This window comes from Talpa europaea (assembly GCF_964194135.1).
Source record: "Talpa europaea genome assembly, chromosome: X".
NCBI classification, from domain to species: Eukaryota; Metazoa; Chordata; class Mammalia; order Eulipotyphla; family Talpidae; genus Talpa; species Talpa europaea.
The window spans coordinates 23752733-23767323 of record NC_140081.1 but is presented as its reverse complement, the minus strand read 5'-3'; the positions used below and the strand labels follow the sequence as shown (position 1 = coordinate 23767323).

General features: G+C 40.1%; 1 protein-coding gene across 3 annotated transcripts in view; it reads right to left on the bottom strand.

Moving 5' to 3' along the window:
* OTC (ornithine transcarbamylase) overlaps window positions 1-14591 on the bottom strand; it is a gene marked incomplete at both ends in the record, with an annotated part of 57916 nt that overhangs the window by 33088 nt on the left and 10237 nt on the right. For all 3 annotated transcript variants that reach the window (XM_084258353.1, XM_084258355.1, XM_084258354.1), the window contains 3 exons: window positions 3314-3401; window positions 11543-11624; window positions 13213-13351. In XM_084258353.1, coding sequence (XP_084114479.1) covers window positions 3314-3401; window positions 11543-11624; window positions 13213-13351 — 309 coding nt within the window. The remainder of the gene's footprint in view (window positions 1-3313; window positions 3402-11542; window positions 11625-13212; window positions 13352-14591) is intronic.

Genomic DNA, 14591 nt, shown 5'->3' with positions numbered 1-14591 from the left:
ATTTCCACTTGAACAAGGATTTTGCTTGACTTGATCAGCATTTCTCAATGCCTGGAAGAAAAGCCAGGCATTCGATAAATGTTTGAATAAATGAATAATTAAATCATTTGACTAAGTAAGTGACACTTTGAAAATTGCATTTAACAGCTTTCAGGAGACTGGCCCAGTTTTGCTTTGCTTTCTTTTTCCCTATTGCCACATTCACTGTATTCCCCCGTAGGTTCTTCTCATACCCATGTGCAGTCCTTTTTTTTACACCACCAGGCCCCCAAAGCAGCCAAACAGGCATGTGGAAAACCACCACCATTGGTCAGTGTCATGTGGGCACTATTCTCTTGATTGGAAAGGGTCAGCACCTGTCATTTAAACAGCATCCATTCTCTTTGCATCTACAAAGTTAAATTTCTGCAGAAAGCAAGGAGGCAATGGCTATGGATCATACAGTGCATATCAGCAGGGTAGATGTCATTAAGATTCACTTCCTTGCTTCTGTTCAATTGCTTCTGTGAAAGGCAGTGGATTTCTCTTGTCTTCTTCAATTTAGACTTATTGAATTTCTGCATCTCAGCCATATCTTGTTTGTCAGATATTTTTGGCAGATTAAGCAGTCATGGGGTACACTAGAGAAAGTCAGATTTCCACAGTAGTTACTCCCCTTTCTGACCTCCCCATCTCCCATTCCGGCCTCTTCTGATATTGCACTATCTTTAGTCTCCTTTTGCCCTGACAATTTCCTCCTGATCCTCCCTAACCACACCTCTCCTCAAGGTTTAGCCTTCTGTAATCCTCCCGCAATGAGACTCTGGAGCTCATTTTCTACCACTGAGCTTATATTTCTATTTCTCCAGCTCTCAACTTAACCCACAATCTTTATCTCCAATGGTTTGTGGATATTTGTCCGATCTTAATGCAATATGTCTAGTACCTAATCTATCACTTTCTCCCCAAAGCAGAAACGGCTTTCATTTCCCTGCATCTGCTAATATTACCCTTCACAATCAGTTATCATAAAGGCATATAAATGTTTATTTGTCCCTTCCTGACCATTGCTCTCACTGTTACACTAGCTTAGATTGACAGCACAGCAATCCAGGATTACTATACAACCACCCAACGCAGGATCACTCAAAGTGTGATCCAGCCACCCTTGCAGTAAAATCATTAGGGGTTCTTTTGAAAATATAGATTCCCAGACACCATCTGAACCCTAAACTGCACATGGCAAATTTCTTGGTGTGCATCTTAACAAGCTCCCCAACATAACTCTCAAAAGAGTTTTTGAGCCCTGAAAATTTAATCTCTTTACCCCATACAAATTACTTGCATCTGTCTACAGTTTCCACTGGGTCATACCTCTGGTTGAGGGCTACCATTTTATGGCTAGTACATTTGCATGGATTCATGAGTGCAGTGTCAAAGTGGACCTTAAGGATCAGAATTCCCTCTTTCATGAAAAGAAAACTAAGATCCACAGAAACTTTCACCCATGGAGGTCACAGAGTAGGTAAGGGGCAAATCTTAGGTTACATTTCAAGGCTTGTGATCTCTAAACAGAACGGAGTTAACATAGCAGACTTAACTGCTTTCCTTTGAAAGGTCTGCTTGCTGTGTTGGCCTTTGGCTTCTGGGAATGTGGATTTGGGCAGGGTTTCCACTGTTCCTGGATCTATGAGTGCCTCACTATGCCTGAAAAGCTCTTACACAGGCTGTGGTTTAAAATGAAGACCTGCTTTCCTTCCAGGAGTTTGAAATTTGGGTATATGTCGAGCAGAGGATGTTATGAAGCCATCCCAAATAAAAACCCTCGACGCTGAGTCTCTAAGGAGCTTCCGTGATTTGCAACATTTCACATTTCACAACTCATTACTCATTACTATGCTATACATTACAATGCTTTTCCAATCATTAGTTCACACATAACTCATTCACCATTAATTCATTCGATTCTATGTGGAGGATCCCCTCTGAAACTTCTCCTGGCTGTGTCCCTAGCATCATTCCTCAACCAGCTTATAATGTTTGCTCTTGAATATAAAGTATATTTCACTTTCATGGAAGCAGAATTATTAGGTAAATATCATCCCAGTCAGTGGCAGCATATTTGGAAAAAATAACTCATCTGTGTTTATTTATTCTTCTTTTCCTTTGTATCCAGAAGATGAACACAACAACACTTCTTAATCTGAACATAGTCCCATATGAAATAATGTAACTAAAAGCTTTAAGGATGAGTTATTTGAAATCTATTCAGCAATTCAAATGAGATGGCTTCTTTAGTATATACTAGAGCAGCTGCCATTAAAAGCAGACAGTATCTGCAAGGAATTACTTTATGGCACCAACTTTTCAGAAAAAAATCATTTGTTTTCCATGACGAGGGCAAAATATTTAAACAAAGATAATTACTCTGTATTCCTCAACCTGGTAGAATGGTGAAGGCACTGCATGAGTAGTCAGGGAGACTAAGTTGCAGTCTTTTAATATTGCATGGGAGTTATGAGCTTTTTCCACCTCTACTTTCAGCTAGGTGGGTGGGAGCTACCAGTAGATGCCAATAGAATGTGAGTAGATTTGATTATTTGTGTCACTTTTCTGCTAATGTGGCTTGGAAGAAAGTAGCTCTTCTCCATGCCCTTGGCCCCTTGCTGCTGGCTGGATGTTGATAGCCAGGGTGACTTCAAAGTCCGTGTTAAAGATGGCAGGGTCATCCTCATCAAGACTCCCTGAACAGCCACATAAATCATCAGTCTTTCCCTCTTCCCAATCAGGAACACTTGCACAACACTAAATCATCGATATTTTGAGAGTTTGCATTATAGTGGCTGGTATGTTTCTAATTAAGTGGTTCCACCTCTTTATGCCAATCTGTTTGGATTGTTACAAGAATTAAATGAGTTAGAACAAAGACTGATCCATAATAAATGCTTGATAAATATTAGCTATTAATATTACCACCTGCCTCAATACTAACTAGCTATAAGTCATTGAAGGTGTGGATTTCCCTGGACCTCTGTTTCTTGAACTGCAAAATGTAGGAGTCATGCATGATGATTTCTAAATCTCCCTAAGTTTAATTTTTATATGATCAGAAGCCTGTTCAAATTGCTTAGAAAAAATATATATCTTAACCCATGGAAAGTGACCAGTCTGAGGGAGAGATGTTCAGAAGCTCAGGGAAAGTGGGAAATAAGGAAAGCAGAGAAAAGTACAAGGGCACTGGGAGGAAAAACCATTATCTAAAGAGAAGCATATTTTCATTTTGAAATTTATCAATCAGGTTCTGAAATAAGCTTTGAAGAGAAGGTTTACAAACCGGGCTGTATCCGTGAGACTTTCATTCACACCCAAATGGATATCTTGTGTGGTAAGGAAACAAGGGTGTCCTCCCAGAAGTGCAAAACCTACAAAAAAAAAAAAAGATAAAAAACACTTTGGGAAAAAAATAGAACTGAAATAGGAGACAAAATGATTAGGAATTGGCACTATTAATCAAAAAGTTAAAATCTTTAAAGTTCTCCAACCTCTCTAATCGGGAATTTCTAGGCAAAGGAAAATGAGGAATCAAGGGAACAAGATGGAATTTTCTGTACTGCACTCAATTCTCTTTCAGATGTGTGCGCATTTCTCCACCTTCTTGTTCAGAACCTGGTGATAATGGGACATCCTTCCTTTTGGGGGGGATACACCTCGGGCGAATTCTTTGAAATATATAATGTCCACCCAGGAGAATGGAAAAATGAACTGTGGCTTGGGATATCAGGGATTACAATGGAATGCTGTGCAGTAGTAAAAGTGAAGGGAACTACTAATAGGTATAAAATGGATGAATCTCACTAATATTATGCTAAATAAAAGAATCTTTGTGTGTGTGTGTGTGTCTGTGTGTGGGGGACCCTCGCTGGTGGCCGGGGAACGAACCGGCACTGCAGAGGCTGCGGGCAGCCTCGCAGCCCAGCGCTCAACCGCTGAGCCACCAGGGGAGGCCCACCAAATAAAAGAATCTTAACACAAAAGAATAGATACTGTATAATTACAATTACATGAAATTCTAAAACAGGAAAAAGTAACACACAGTGGCAGAAATTATAACAGGAGTTGCTTCTGGAGAGGATGATTATCTGGGAAGTAGCATCAGTGAACTTCTAGGGAGGTGAAATGTCCTATATCTTCATAGAATTTGTAGTTTAGATGGGCATGTGCATTTTTCAACACCAATTGAACTGCACACTTAAGATCAGTCCACTTTACTACACATAAATTGTACCTTAGTTTTAGAAAAAAGTTTGAAGCTAAAGCAAGCATTGAAATGGCAGTTCCTGGTTGCTAAAAGTCAGCAAAGTCAAAGGGTCTTTCTGTTGCTTTATTTATCCTTCAACCCAGACAAAGCTGAGCACCACTCACATGTGGCCCTCCCTGCCTCAGCCCCCCACGGAATGTGTGATGACCGCAGACGTTTGGGCAGATGAGGGTGCTTCCTGCCTGCCCTCCCCGTATATTCCATTGCTCTGAGGATGACATATAGTGGGGTCCGCTCCAAGCCACAGCTAAATTCTGTGGGCAAACAGAGCCCATTTTTCATATATCCTGGGCAAAATTATGGGAAATGATAACATTCAATCAGATCTTTATCATTTGAGACAGGTTCAGTGGAAAGGCTTTCCTCCATGCACAATGTAAAAGTAAATAAGTATTACTGCAAATACAATGTCCAAGGATTTCTGCAAACAAATTTTCCTCCTTACTTTACTGTGCATGATTTATCTTTATGTAACAGACACAACTTGCTAATCCCACCTATTTCCAATAAGAATGGAAGAAATCATTAATTGCATAGGGAATTAAGGGACGAGGATTTTTATTTATTTATTTTTAGTCTTTCAACAAGGACAGAAAAATTCATTCCCAGGATGGAGAGTTATCTATTTTTTAATGACATACCATTGTCTTACATCCTTGTTAATATTTTGACAGTCTAGTATTTCTCCCCTCAGGTGTGGTCACCGTAGCTTTCCCACCACCAAAGCACCCATAGTCCTCCCCCGTTGTCCACTGTGCTCCCCTCAGTTCCCCGCATTTCCCTTACTCTCCTCCTTCCCTCCTGGATGCCTCACATATATGGTCAGCTAGATCCATCAAGGGGAATTTGACCCAAAGTCTCATAAAACACCCCACTGATGCTTTAACACAATTTGAATAATGCAATTTGAATATGGACTGGTAGTAAATGGTATTAATTGTTTTTATTAGGTGTAATAATGACATTACAATCATACAGGAGACTCCAAAGATGCATACTAAGTGGGATAGGATATCATTATAACTTTAAGTAACTTCAAAATACTTCAGCAACAAAAATAAATAAATTGAAGACAACATATTAACCGTTGCTGATGGATGTAAGGGTGTTGTTGCAAGCATTCTGCTAGTCTCTCTACTTTTGTTTATTTGAAAATTTTAATAAAAAGTTAAAAAAAATCTAGAACAAAACAGTAGCCCTTGTGCCTGTTACTACATAAAATGAAATTGTAATCTACCTAGTTTGTACTTAGGAAAGTTGTCTTAAATAAGCTCTGACAACATAGTCTTTAGCTGGAGGCGGCCATGTTCTGGTGGCAGCCATGATGATTCACAAGCATTATCAGCTGCCACCCAATGAACCGCTCACTCGGACAAAGAGCACATTAGGCAGCATTATAAAAGATTTATAGATGGGGATTCTGAGAGTCAAAGAGTGTAAAAAAAAAAAAAAAACATGTTCAAGATTATTTTTAAGAACCTATAGCCCAAGGTCTTTCCAAAGGGAGACAGGCCCTGAGACAAGTTACATCGGAATCTACAGAGACAGGGCAACAAAGGGGAACTGGTCTCATCCTCATCTGGAAAATCAGGCAGTTGGCCTGTAGCCCAATGATCCTTTGCAGAGCTGATGTGTTACATCCTAGGTAGAATGAGAGATGAGGAAACACCTTAACTGTCCTACTCACTCTGAGTCCTATAAAGTCTGACTTCATTTCAGGTGTTTGACAGCTTCAGGCTTTCAACCCTGTCCCTCCCCCTGCTCTTTCTGCCCTACATTTGGGCAAGCTGATTAGAAAGTATAGCTGCTCCTTCCTTTGGCACTAGCAAGAGGGTGAAACCACAAAAACCCCAACCTGTGCATCGGAATTCTCACCCCAGTCTCACCACCTACTCACAATAAAACCCCAATGCACTATCACTTCCCTGCTTTGGAATGCCACTTTCAGATCAGCTTGGGAGCCAGCTCTGCTCTCCCTAGAAAGTTACATTATGTGGATAACAAACCTTTTCATTACTTTGGGGGCATGGGTATTGTCCTCACTATCAATAATTGAAGCAAATTTTGTAGGAAGGGGAGGCACATCTTGTCTGAAGTAGTCACCTGAAGTGACCGTAACAGGTCCTGGCCCCACAGCATGCCCCTGGAATGTTTTTACTCATTCATTCTAAAATGACGTGCATGGTGCTGTTCTAGGCACTGCCAACAGCATTGTAAACAAGGAACTTATAATCTAGGGGAGAGGCAGAAAATAAACTGAATGATTAGATTAAATAAGATGTCTTTTTAGATGTTGACAAGTACTGTAAGAAAACTAGCGCAGAGAGGGGAATGTCAGGAACAAGAGTTGTAACTTCTAAGCAACTCAGTGAAGAAAACCACTGAGGGTGGGAGGAACTCACATGACTGTGAGTTCAAAGCACAACAAGAAATTTGGTGTGGAAGGTGCAGGATTTGGGAGGAGGAGAGTAGTGGGAGGTGAGGCTGCAGAACGAAGGTGGGAAGGAGACAGGAACTTGGACATGACCTGAAAGCAGGGATTTTCCTGTCTTGTCCACTGATGGAGCACTCCCAAAAACCTCTGATAAATACACGTACCTACTAAGTACTCATTATATACTTGCTGAGTGAATATAGGAGGAATTTTGACTCTGGATAGAGGACCCATTCTTTCCATTTGCAAACCTCTCATTTTGTTAACAGAACAGAATTTTCTATCATGTATGAAGTGTGCTAATGGAGTCTAGACACGATTATAATCACTCCTGAGCACTTAATCTGCTTCTAAACAGGGAGTCACCTAAACAAATATGAATAGTGCCTATTCAGCAACAGAGTCTTTACTGGATCCCCCTTTGTGTCTATACCAGGGATGGATGACTCCCATCGCAGGCTGGTAACTACAAAGGAAGGTTTTAAGGCCTGGTAGGTCAGCTCCAAGTCACGCTCTTACTTTGACCAGAGGCCATTTTGCTGCAATAATGTGTGTTGTTCTTTCATTCCCCTCTTTGTGCTCTAAAGTAGACTCATAGCAAGCCTGGACTTGAGGTAGGGATAGGAAGAGGGAACACAGAACATGTTTAGAAGTGGGGGGGGGGGGGGGGAGGCGCCAAGCCTTCAGCTGTCCTTGAAAGAGAAAATGGGAAGCATTGCCCCCCCCCAGAAAAAATTGCAACTGTAGCCACTGATCAAAAAGAAGTCTCAGGGCCTTCCTTGTAGCCTAGGGGTTAAGTCTCAGCACTATCACCCCCATAGCCTGAGTTTGGTCCCCGGGCTGGGAGCTGATCCACAATATGGCGCAGCAGACCTCTCCTGTCCTGCCCGCTGCTCCCCTCAGCAGTGTATTTCGTCAGTCTGCCTGCTCTTTCCCCCACTATGTCTCTGGTGAATCCTCTCACCCTTCCCTCTCCCGCACCTCTGACCTACACCCCAGTTCTTCTACAAAATAAATAAATATTTTTTTTTTTTAAAAAATCGGACTCCAGTCCAAAAGCACAGGCCAGGTTCTCAGACCCAGATGGTGTAGCAGAGGCTCTGATAAACAATCAGGAGCTGCCCTCGCTGAGGGAAGGAGGACAGGGGGTAGGTCTCCTCTCCCTCTTCACCCTTCGTCCAGAGAAGTCTTTTATCTGCTTTATTTATTTATGTGTTCACAGCAGATATTTTTGAACAAGGCATTTCTTTGGTTGATACCCTAAATTTTGTTTGGGAAAATAAACACACAACTTATTTTGCTCTTTCTTTTCCTCATGACCCCTACAAGCTTTGGAAGGAAGGTAGAAATAGAAATCACACCCTGGAAATACGAGGGCTCAGAGGGCTCTTGCTGGTAGAACGAAGGCAGTCACTAGATTATCTGTGCTGCACTTCTAGTCATGCAGAACAGCATTGCAATTTTTATATCGGAATCTTTGTAAAGATGAGTGTGAAACAGCTTGGAAAGCAGCAGCTTTTATTTCACCTTGAAAGTCAAATAGCAATGTTAAATAATGAAAAGAACCATCTCTTAGGAGGCCCTGTGCATTTTCTATCAGTTACTGTCCTTACCAAGATTAATAAATGTATCCATCTATCTGCTCAATTAATTTGCAATAAAAGAATATAATCATCAGTAGACACTCAGGAGAATTGCACAGCCTGCCAGGCAGGCATGTACAGAGTGGATGAGGAATGAATGATTTACATCTTCACACAGTGATGCTGACACATCTCACAAACATAATGTTGAACGAAGAAAACCAGACACAAAAGAGCACGCATGAATGCATGGAATGATTTCATTTATATAAAGTTCCATTTATATAAATTTAACTTTATCTTTTCTAAAATCATGAAAATCCATTAATAGAAATTTCACAATTTAAATTTTTTTTAAATCAAATTTTCGTAGTAGTAGGTGTTTTCCATTCCATTTATATAAAGTTAGGAGTCAGGGTAATGGTGTGGGTGGGGTAGAGACTGGACAGAGATACGAGGGAGGGTGCTGTTAACATCTCCATACACCTTAATGAAAATATTACATGGGTAATTAATAGGACTTGGGTGCAGAATTTTATACCGTCCCCTGAAGTAATTAGAAATACTGCTGGATATCTGAAATTCATACTTAGGATGTAAACGGATCACACCCATCCTAGGGGCTGGTACAAATCTGGAGCAGTAATAGACCATTTTAATTACACCTTATTTTCATTGTAAATATCAAGGTAACAGGCTTTGATAAGACATTGTAGCTAGAGCCAAATGTTAAGATGCATGTGTACGCACAGGAATGTTCTGCCATGTTTTGGGCTGGGGTTTACCATTTCTGTAAGCATTTAAAGCCAACAGCACTGACTGATTTCCCTACTGTTGAGTTTGGCAGGATGCCAAATACAATTAGCCCCATGGGTACTTACGGAGGATCATGATGAATACTCTGTAAACCATAAGGTTTTAGGATCATATGTTCTTTGGCTCATGTATTTGTTGTTACCATTTGCAATTTTGTGCAGGTTTCTGAGCACCTCTTTCTAGAAAACCATCATTTAACAAAATGCCTAATGTCACCTGTAGAAACAATTTTCCCAAGATGAAACATACTATTACATGTCTGAATTAAATTAGATACTTAAAAAATGCATTTAATAATGGCTTCCAATCCTGGGTCTGCCATTTATTGCCTATGTGCCCCTGGGCGGTTTGCTGAACCTGTTTCTGCCTGTTATCCTCAATGTTCTCAACGTCACAGAGCTGTTGTGAGGATTAAGTGAGATAATCCATGCGATTGATGTAGAGCACTTGGCACAGCGGCTGCACCCAAAGGCTTATTAAACCTCCACTCTCAGTTTTATTAATAGCCAAAGTACCACATTCTGTGTGAATGGCAAAATGAATCACTTATGCAGGCTATTTGATGTTAAACATAATATTTGAACAGAGAGGAGTGGCAGAAAACACCAAGTACTATGAAAATTTGATTTAAAATTTTTTTAATTGTGAAATTTCTATAATGGATTATTTTGGTGATTTTAAAAAAGATAAAGTTATATAAAATTCAATCTGACTCATGAAAGCAGAATTGAAGAATTACTGACTGATTTGTGCACTATCCCTTCTTCCCTTACTATGTGTCAAATGTCATCTCGACCTCTTAAAGGAGTCAGCCTTAAAGAGCAAAATATTCTCATCTGTTTTGTACTTAAAAACCTTAAAGATTAGAGGACACCTCATACATTTCCCCCTTTTCTCCTTCTCTCAAGGGGTCTTGAGGCAGTAGTAAGAAAAGTGAAGTTGAGTGAGATCTGAATCCTGGTGCTATTTGTATTAATTGAGTGAACTTAGCAAGTCATTTAGCCCCTTTGGATTGCATTTCGTTATGTTTCTGATGAACTTCATTAGCGATCATTACAAAGCAAGAATCTCATGCAATAGCTGTGTGTTTTTCAGCCCTGAAAAATTCTGATGCTTCTAAGTAGGATACAATGTTTGAAGTGTTAGCTAATGAGTTTTTATTTGTGGTACTCCTCCTGCATCCTATCCATTGTCCTTTTGGGCAGTCACATTATTGATTCAGGGTGGTCTAGTAGAAAAGAACTGCATAGAGAAAGAAAGAAAAGATAGTATGTGGCCTATGAGTTTCAAAGTAGACCTTTTGAAGCCCATTACAGTGATTATAGTTTGAAAAAATTTTTTTGAGTTTCAACAGCCAGGCACAAATAAGATTTAAAAGAATATAGTGGATGGTCAGAGCCAGTTTCCCCTCCTGCTCTATCACCTGGCTGCCAACACTGAGAACTGGAAGAGGAAGAAGAATGAGAGAGAAGCAGCAAAAGAAATACAAATTGATGAACTTTTTTTTTTTTTTTACAGATGTCTGTGCCCCAGGCCCAGTACCGAAGGGTGGGGGGCATGATGAACCTTTCACATGTGTTTGGGGAACCCCAGCACCAAGAACACCCCAATCTTGTTATTAGACAGGACTTTAGGATGCAGCAAATGTTTTCGAGTTCTCAGGAGCCCAGCACTGGTTGTGGGGGTGGGGGCAATGGAATTGAGGAAGCCTCGTTGTATCTCTGTGTCCAGCGTGGCATTGGGAGCTGCCAGGTTGTTGAGAGAATCGAACCAAGTGCTATCTCAGGTCTTGTGATCAGAGTGAGGCAAATCCCACAGTGAAGGTCTAAAGGGAGACAGTCAAGGTCTAAAGGGAGTGCAGAAGTCCCGGCCAATTCCAGCATGGACATTTGATGAGGATGTCCTGATGACCAGATCTACACAGCCCTACACGCTTTGACACTGGGCTACCCTCCAGGACTTAACCATGACTATGGCAAACAGGAGACCCTAATTGACACAGTAAATCTGGAAGCGATTCATTATTGCTGAATTTGCAGAGATTAGGTTTCCGCCAGCTAGCAAAGTGGGTACAAACAAGAAAAAGTTCTTCACATGTTAGAAAAATACCCATACATTTCTTGCGCACATGCGTTTGAAGCCAAAGAAGTCACACGACTCATGTTTTGTTTCTGAATATGAAGAACTATGTGAGTCTTCTGGGCAGTCCTCATGGAACTTCTCTCATCTCTGCTTGTAGCTTCAATGAGAACTGGGACGAGCATTCAGAGACTTGCACTGCAACGCCCAGTGACAGTGTTTCCCTTTGAGGTTACTAAAGAGACACACAAATCCCCCCACTGGGCTACATGTCCCACGTTCTCACCTGAGTCCCACTTTTCAACACAAGTGCCAGTTTGTCTCTAGACTCACCTGTTTCTGTGGACAATCTTGTTCGAGTGCTTCTTTTCTCAAAAATCATGGCTAAGGCCTTCCCTTGCAATAAGGGCAAATACTGGAAATCAAGGACAAGAATACAATGACAAATACATTTTATACCCAATATCAGGCCTTATGTTTCAAAAAGTATTCTTTATATTATCAGAAAATGTAGACTAATGAATTACTGTTTCCAAACAAGCATTCCTAATGTTATTTTTAAAAGTTCAAGTTTTCTTTCACCATTTGCAGAGCTTTGAACTTATAACCCCCCAAAACTGATACAAAGATGTCACCCTACTTTACCTCAATAAATCTAATTTGGGAAAAAAAGTCAACATAAAGGAAAATAAAAATTCAAAGTTAAAAATAAAGTATCTTTTCATATTCTGTACAAGGGGTGAGGGGACAGGAACTCCCTGTAATGCTTGCAATTTGCAAGCAATATTAGTTGCGCTGGGTTCAACCTAAACACTTGTTGCAAAGTATATTAATATTTCAGGATGGAATTATCTTCTAAAATCCATGGAAATCCCCATCAGTGTTGAAGATGCTTGAAGATGCTTGGCTAGGAATTGTTTTCTCAGTTGGGAACAGGCTACTCTGTCACGTGTGCTACTAAGACTGCTAGTGACGATGCCCCAGTTTCAGCTACACTTGCATCTCGTATCTTCAAGGAAGTGCAAAGGCTGGAAGTCTTTTGGAAATAGTGGGGAGAGTTTGCATAGAGGGCGGGTCTCTTCCTCCTTCCTCTTCTGTAGATGGACTTCCTGATAGCAAGAGTGAGCTCTGGAACAAATAGATTCTTGCCAGCTAACCTTCCTCACACACCAAGTGTAAAGAACAAAGGCTTGAGCTCTTGGGGGAAATTTTCTCCTGATTTCAGGTTTTCTATAGAAGTATCAACCCATAGAAGTTGGAGTCACTCCTGTTTTCAATTGGTTCTTATAAATTTGAAGAGCTGGTGAAGTAGATAAGAAAATCAAGCCTGTGTAAAACTTTCTCAAACTGAAACCAACTCTAAAAAAGCTTTTGAGCAAGCATGGAATACGAAAATGTTTTCACAATTAAGCAATTTAAATGAAGCTACTGTGTTAATTAAGCGTGTCTCAAACATAAATTGCTCAAAATGCAGAATAATGCTTACAGCTAAGCACCATATCCCATTTCTTCTCCTACTTGGTTACCATTTAATTGTTTCTATGCTAATGTAAAAATAAAATCAACACTGTCACATCACTGTGAATTTCTGACATTATTCTAATGATCATATATCTGATATGCATCCACAATTCAAATTTGTTGGCTCGAAAAAAATGTATCATCCTGATTTTTAACTTGCTAAAAAACACACAGAGAAAAGAAAGGAAGTATAAATATAAAATCTTTCCGGACATATTATTCCTTAAGTTCTGATCCAGTTCATAATGAATTTCAACATTCCACATGAAAGAAGTGCAATGACTTGTCATTGAATAACTGATTTTTATGCTTTTTATATGCCTGTACTCTCAGTGATAATCAATTACCCCGACTATGTGGTTTCATTACTTAGCTACTGGTTAGGAATTTTAATGTCGTTTCCTTTCCCTCTTTCTTTAGAAAGCCTGCCTTTAAAAAGGCTGATTGGTAATAATGGAAGATAAGATAAAAATACTACATACCTCTCCTTTCTGTTTTATCCTGTGTTTCAGATCAGCTGATAGCCAAAGCATATACTTAATTTCTTCTCCTGTAAAGTCCTTTAGAGTGAGGAGGTTGCGACCCTTCAGCTGTACTTTATTTTGTAGTGGTTGTCCACATCTACGAAATAAGAGAAACAGATATTTCAGGAAAACAACTCCTGTACTATGGTGATTCCTTGTTTTATTCCCAAAATAAAACATAGCAAACCACAAGTAGCCTCATGTGTCTCTACAAAGTGCTACTGCATTGGAACTGACATTGCTGTGGCTTCAATTTTAGGCACCGGGTATTTCAGAGGTTGAGAGAAAAGCAGAATTTTGAGGCAAGATGTTGAATTTTCACTTGCTAGAAATATCCATATGAGTGACTTTGCCATTAACTGGCTGTATAACTTTTGGCACATTACTTGACCTTCCTCTATGTCTAAATTTCTCACCTAACAAATGAATATAATAATCTTATAAGGCTGTTTGTGAGGATGAAATGATTTACTACATGGAAATTACACCGTGTCTGGCATGTAAAATTATTTGAATAAATTTAGCCATTATTATTGAATTCATTAGATGATACAAAGACTATATAATGTACCTACAACAGAAAACAATTTCAGCTTGTTCCCCTACTACCCTTCAAATCTATCCTTGGAGATTTATTCTTATTCCCTAGTCGAATACAATGGGCCCTGTAGCTTTTCTTATAATTTTCAGAAAATTAAAAAAAAAAAAAAGTCCTCGGCTTACTCTGTTCTCTCAGATTCTCAGAATGTGTAGTAATAATTTTTCACTATTTGTAGTGCTATCTCTATTTAATAATCCAGTAATTAAGTGCTATCTCTACTTAGCAATTTAAGAAGTTTACTGCACATGAACACCTTTTTCCTTCCAGCTCATGCCCAATTCAAGTTGGCCTCCTATAGAAGGGAAGAGGGACCATAGCTATTTCTTCTGTTTCCCTGTCTTCAGTTCCTCTGAGGCAAGCCCAGGGGAGGTGGGGAGATAAGAGCCAGCAAAGCCTGGTCCTGTTGTAGCAATCTAGCATTGGTGGAGGTGCTTGAACCTGACTCTTTTTCTTGTAGGGTGCTTTTGGAGAATGTTCTCCTCACTGGGAATGTCTCACAGCAGTCCCTGATGGCAGACAATTACATTTGTTCTGGCATCCTAGGGAACACATCCAGACTCTTTTTGCTGGTCTCTCTCCACGCCTTCAGGAGGTTGCTTCACGAGGTGAACAATGACGTGTTAGGTCTCTCCCTCATTCCATATTAGTTCATGGAAAAACAAGAGATTGGTCCCCAGTATATAGTCCTCTCTTGTTTTGCCCTCAGAACAGTTAGCCAGTCAGTTCCTCTTCCTTC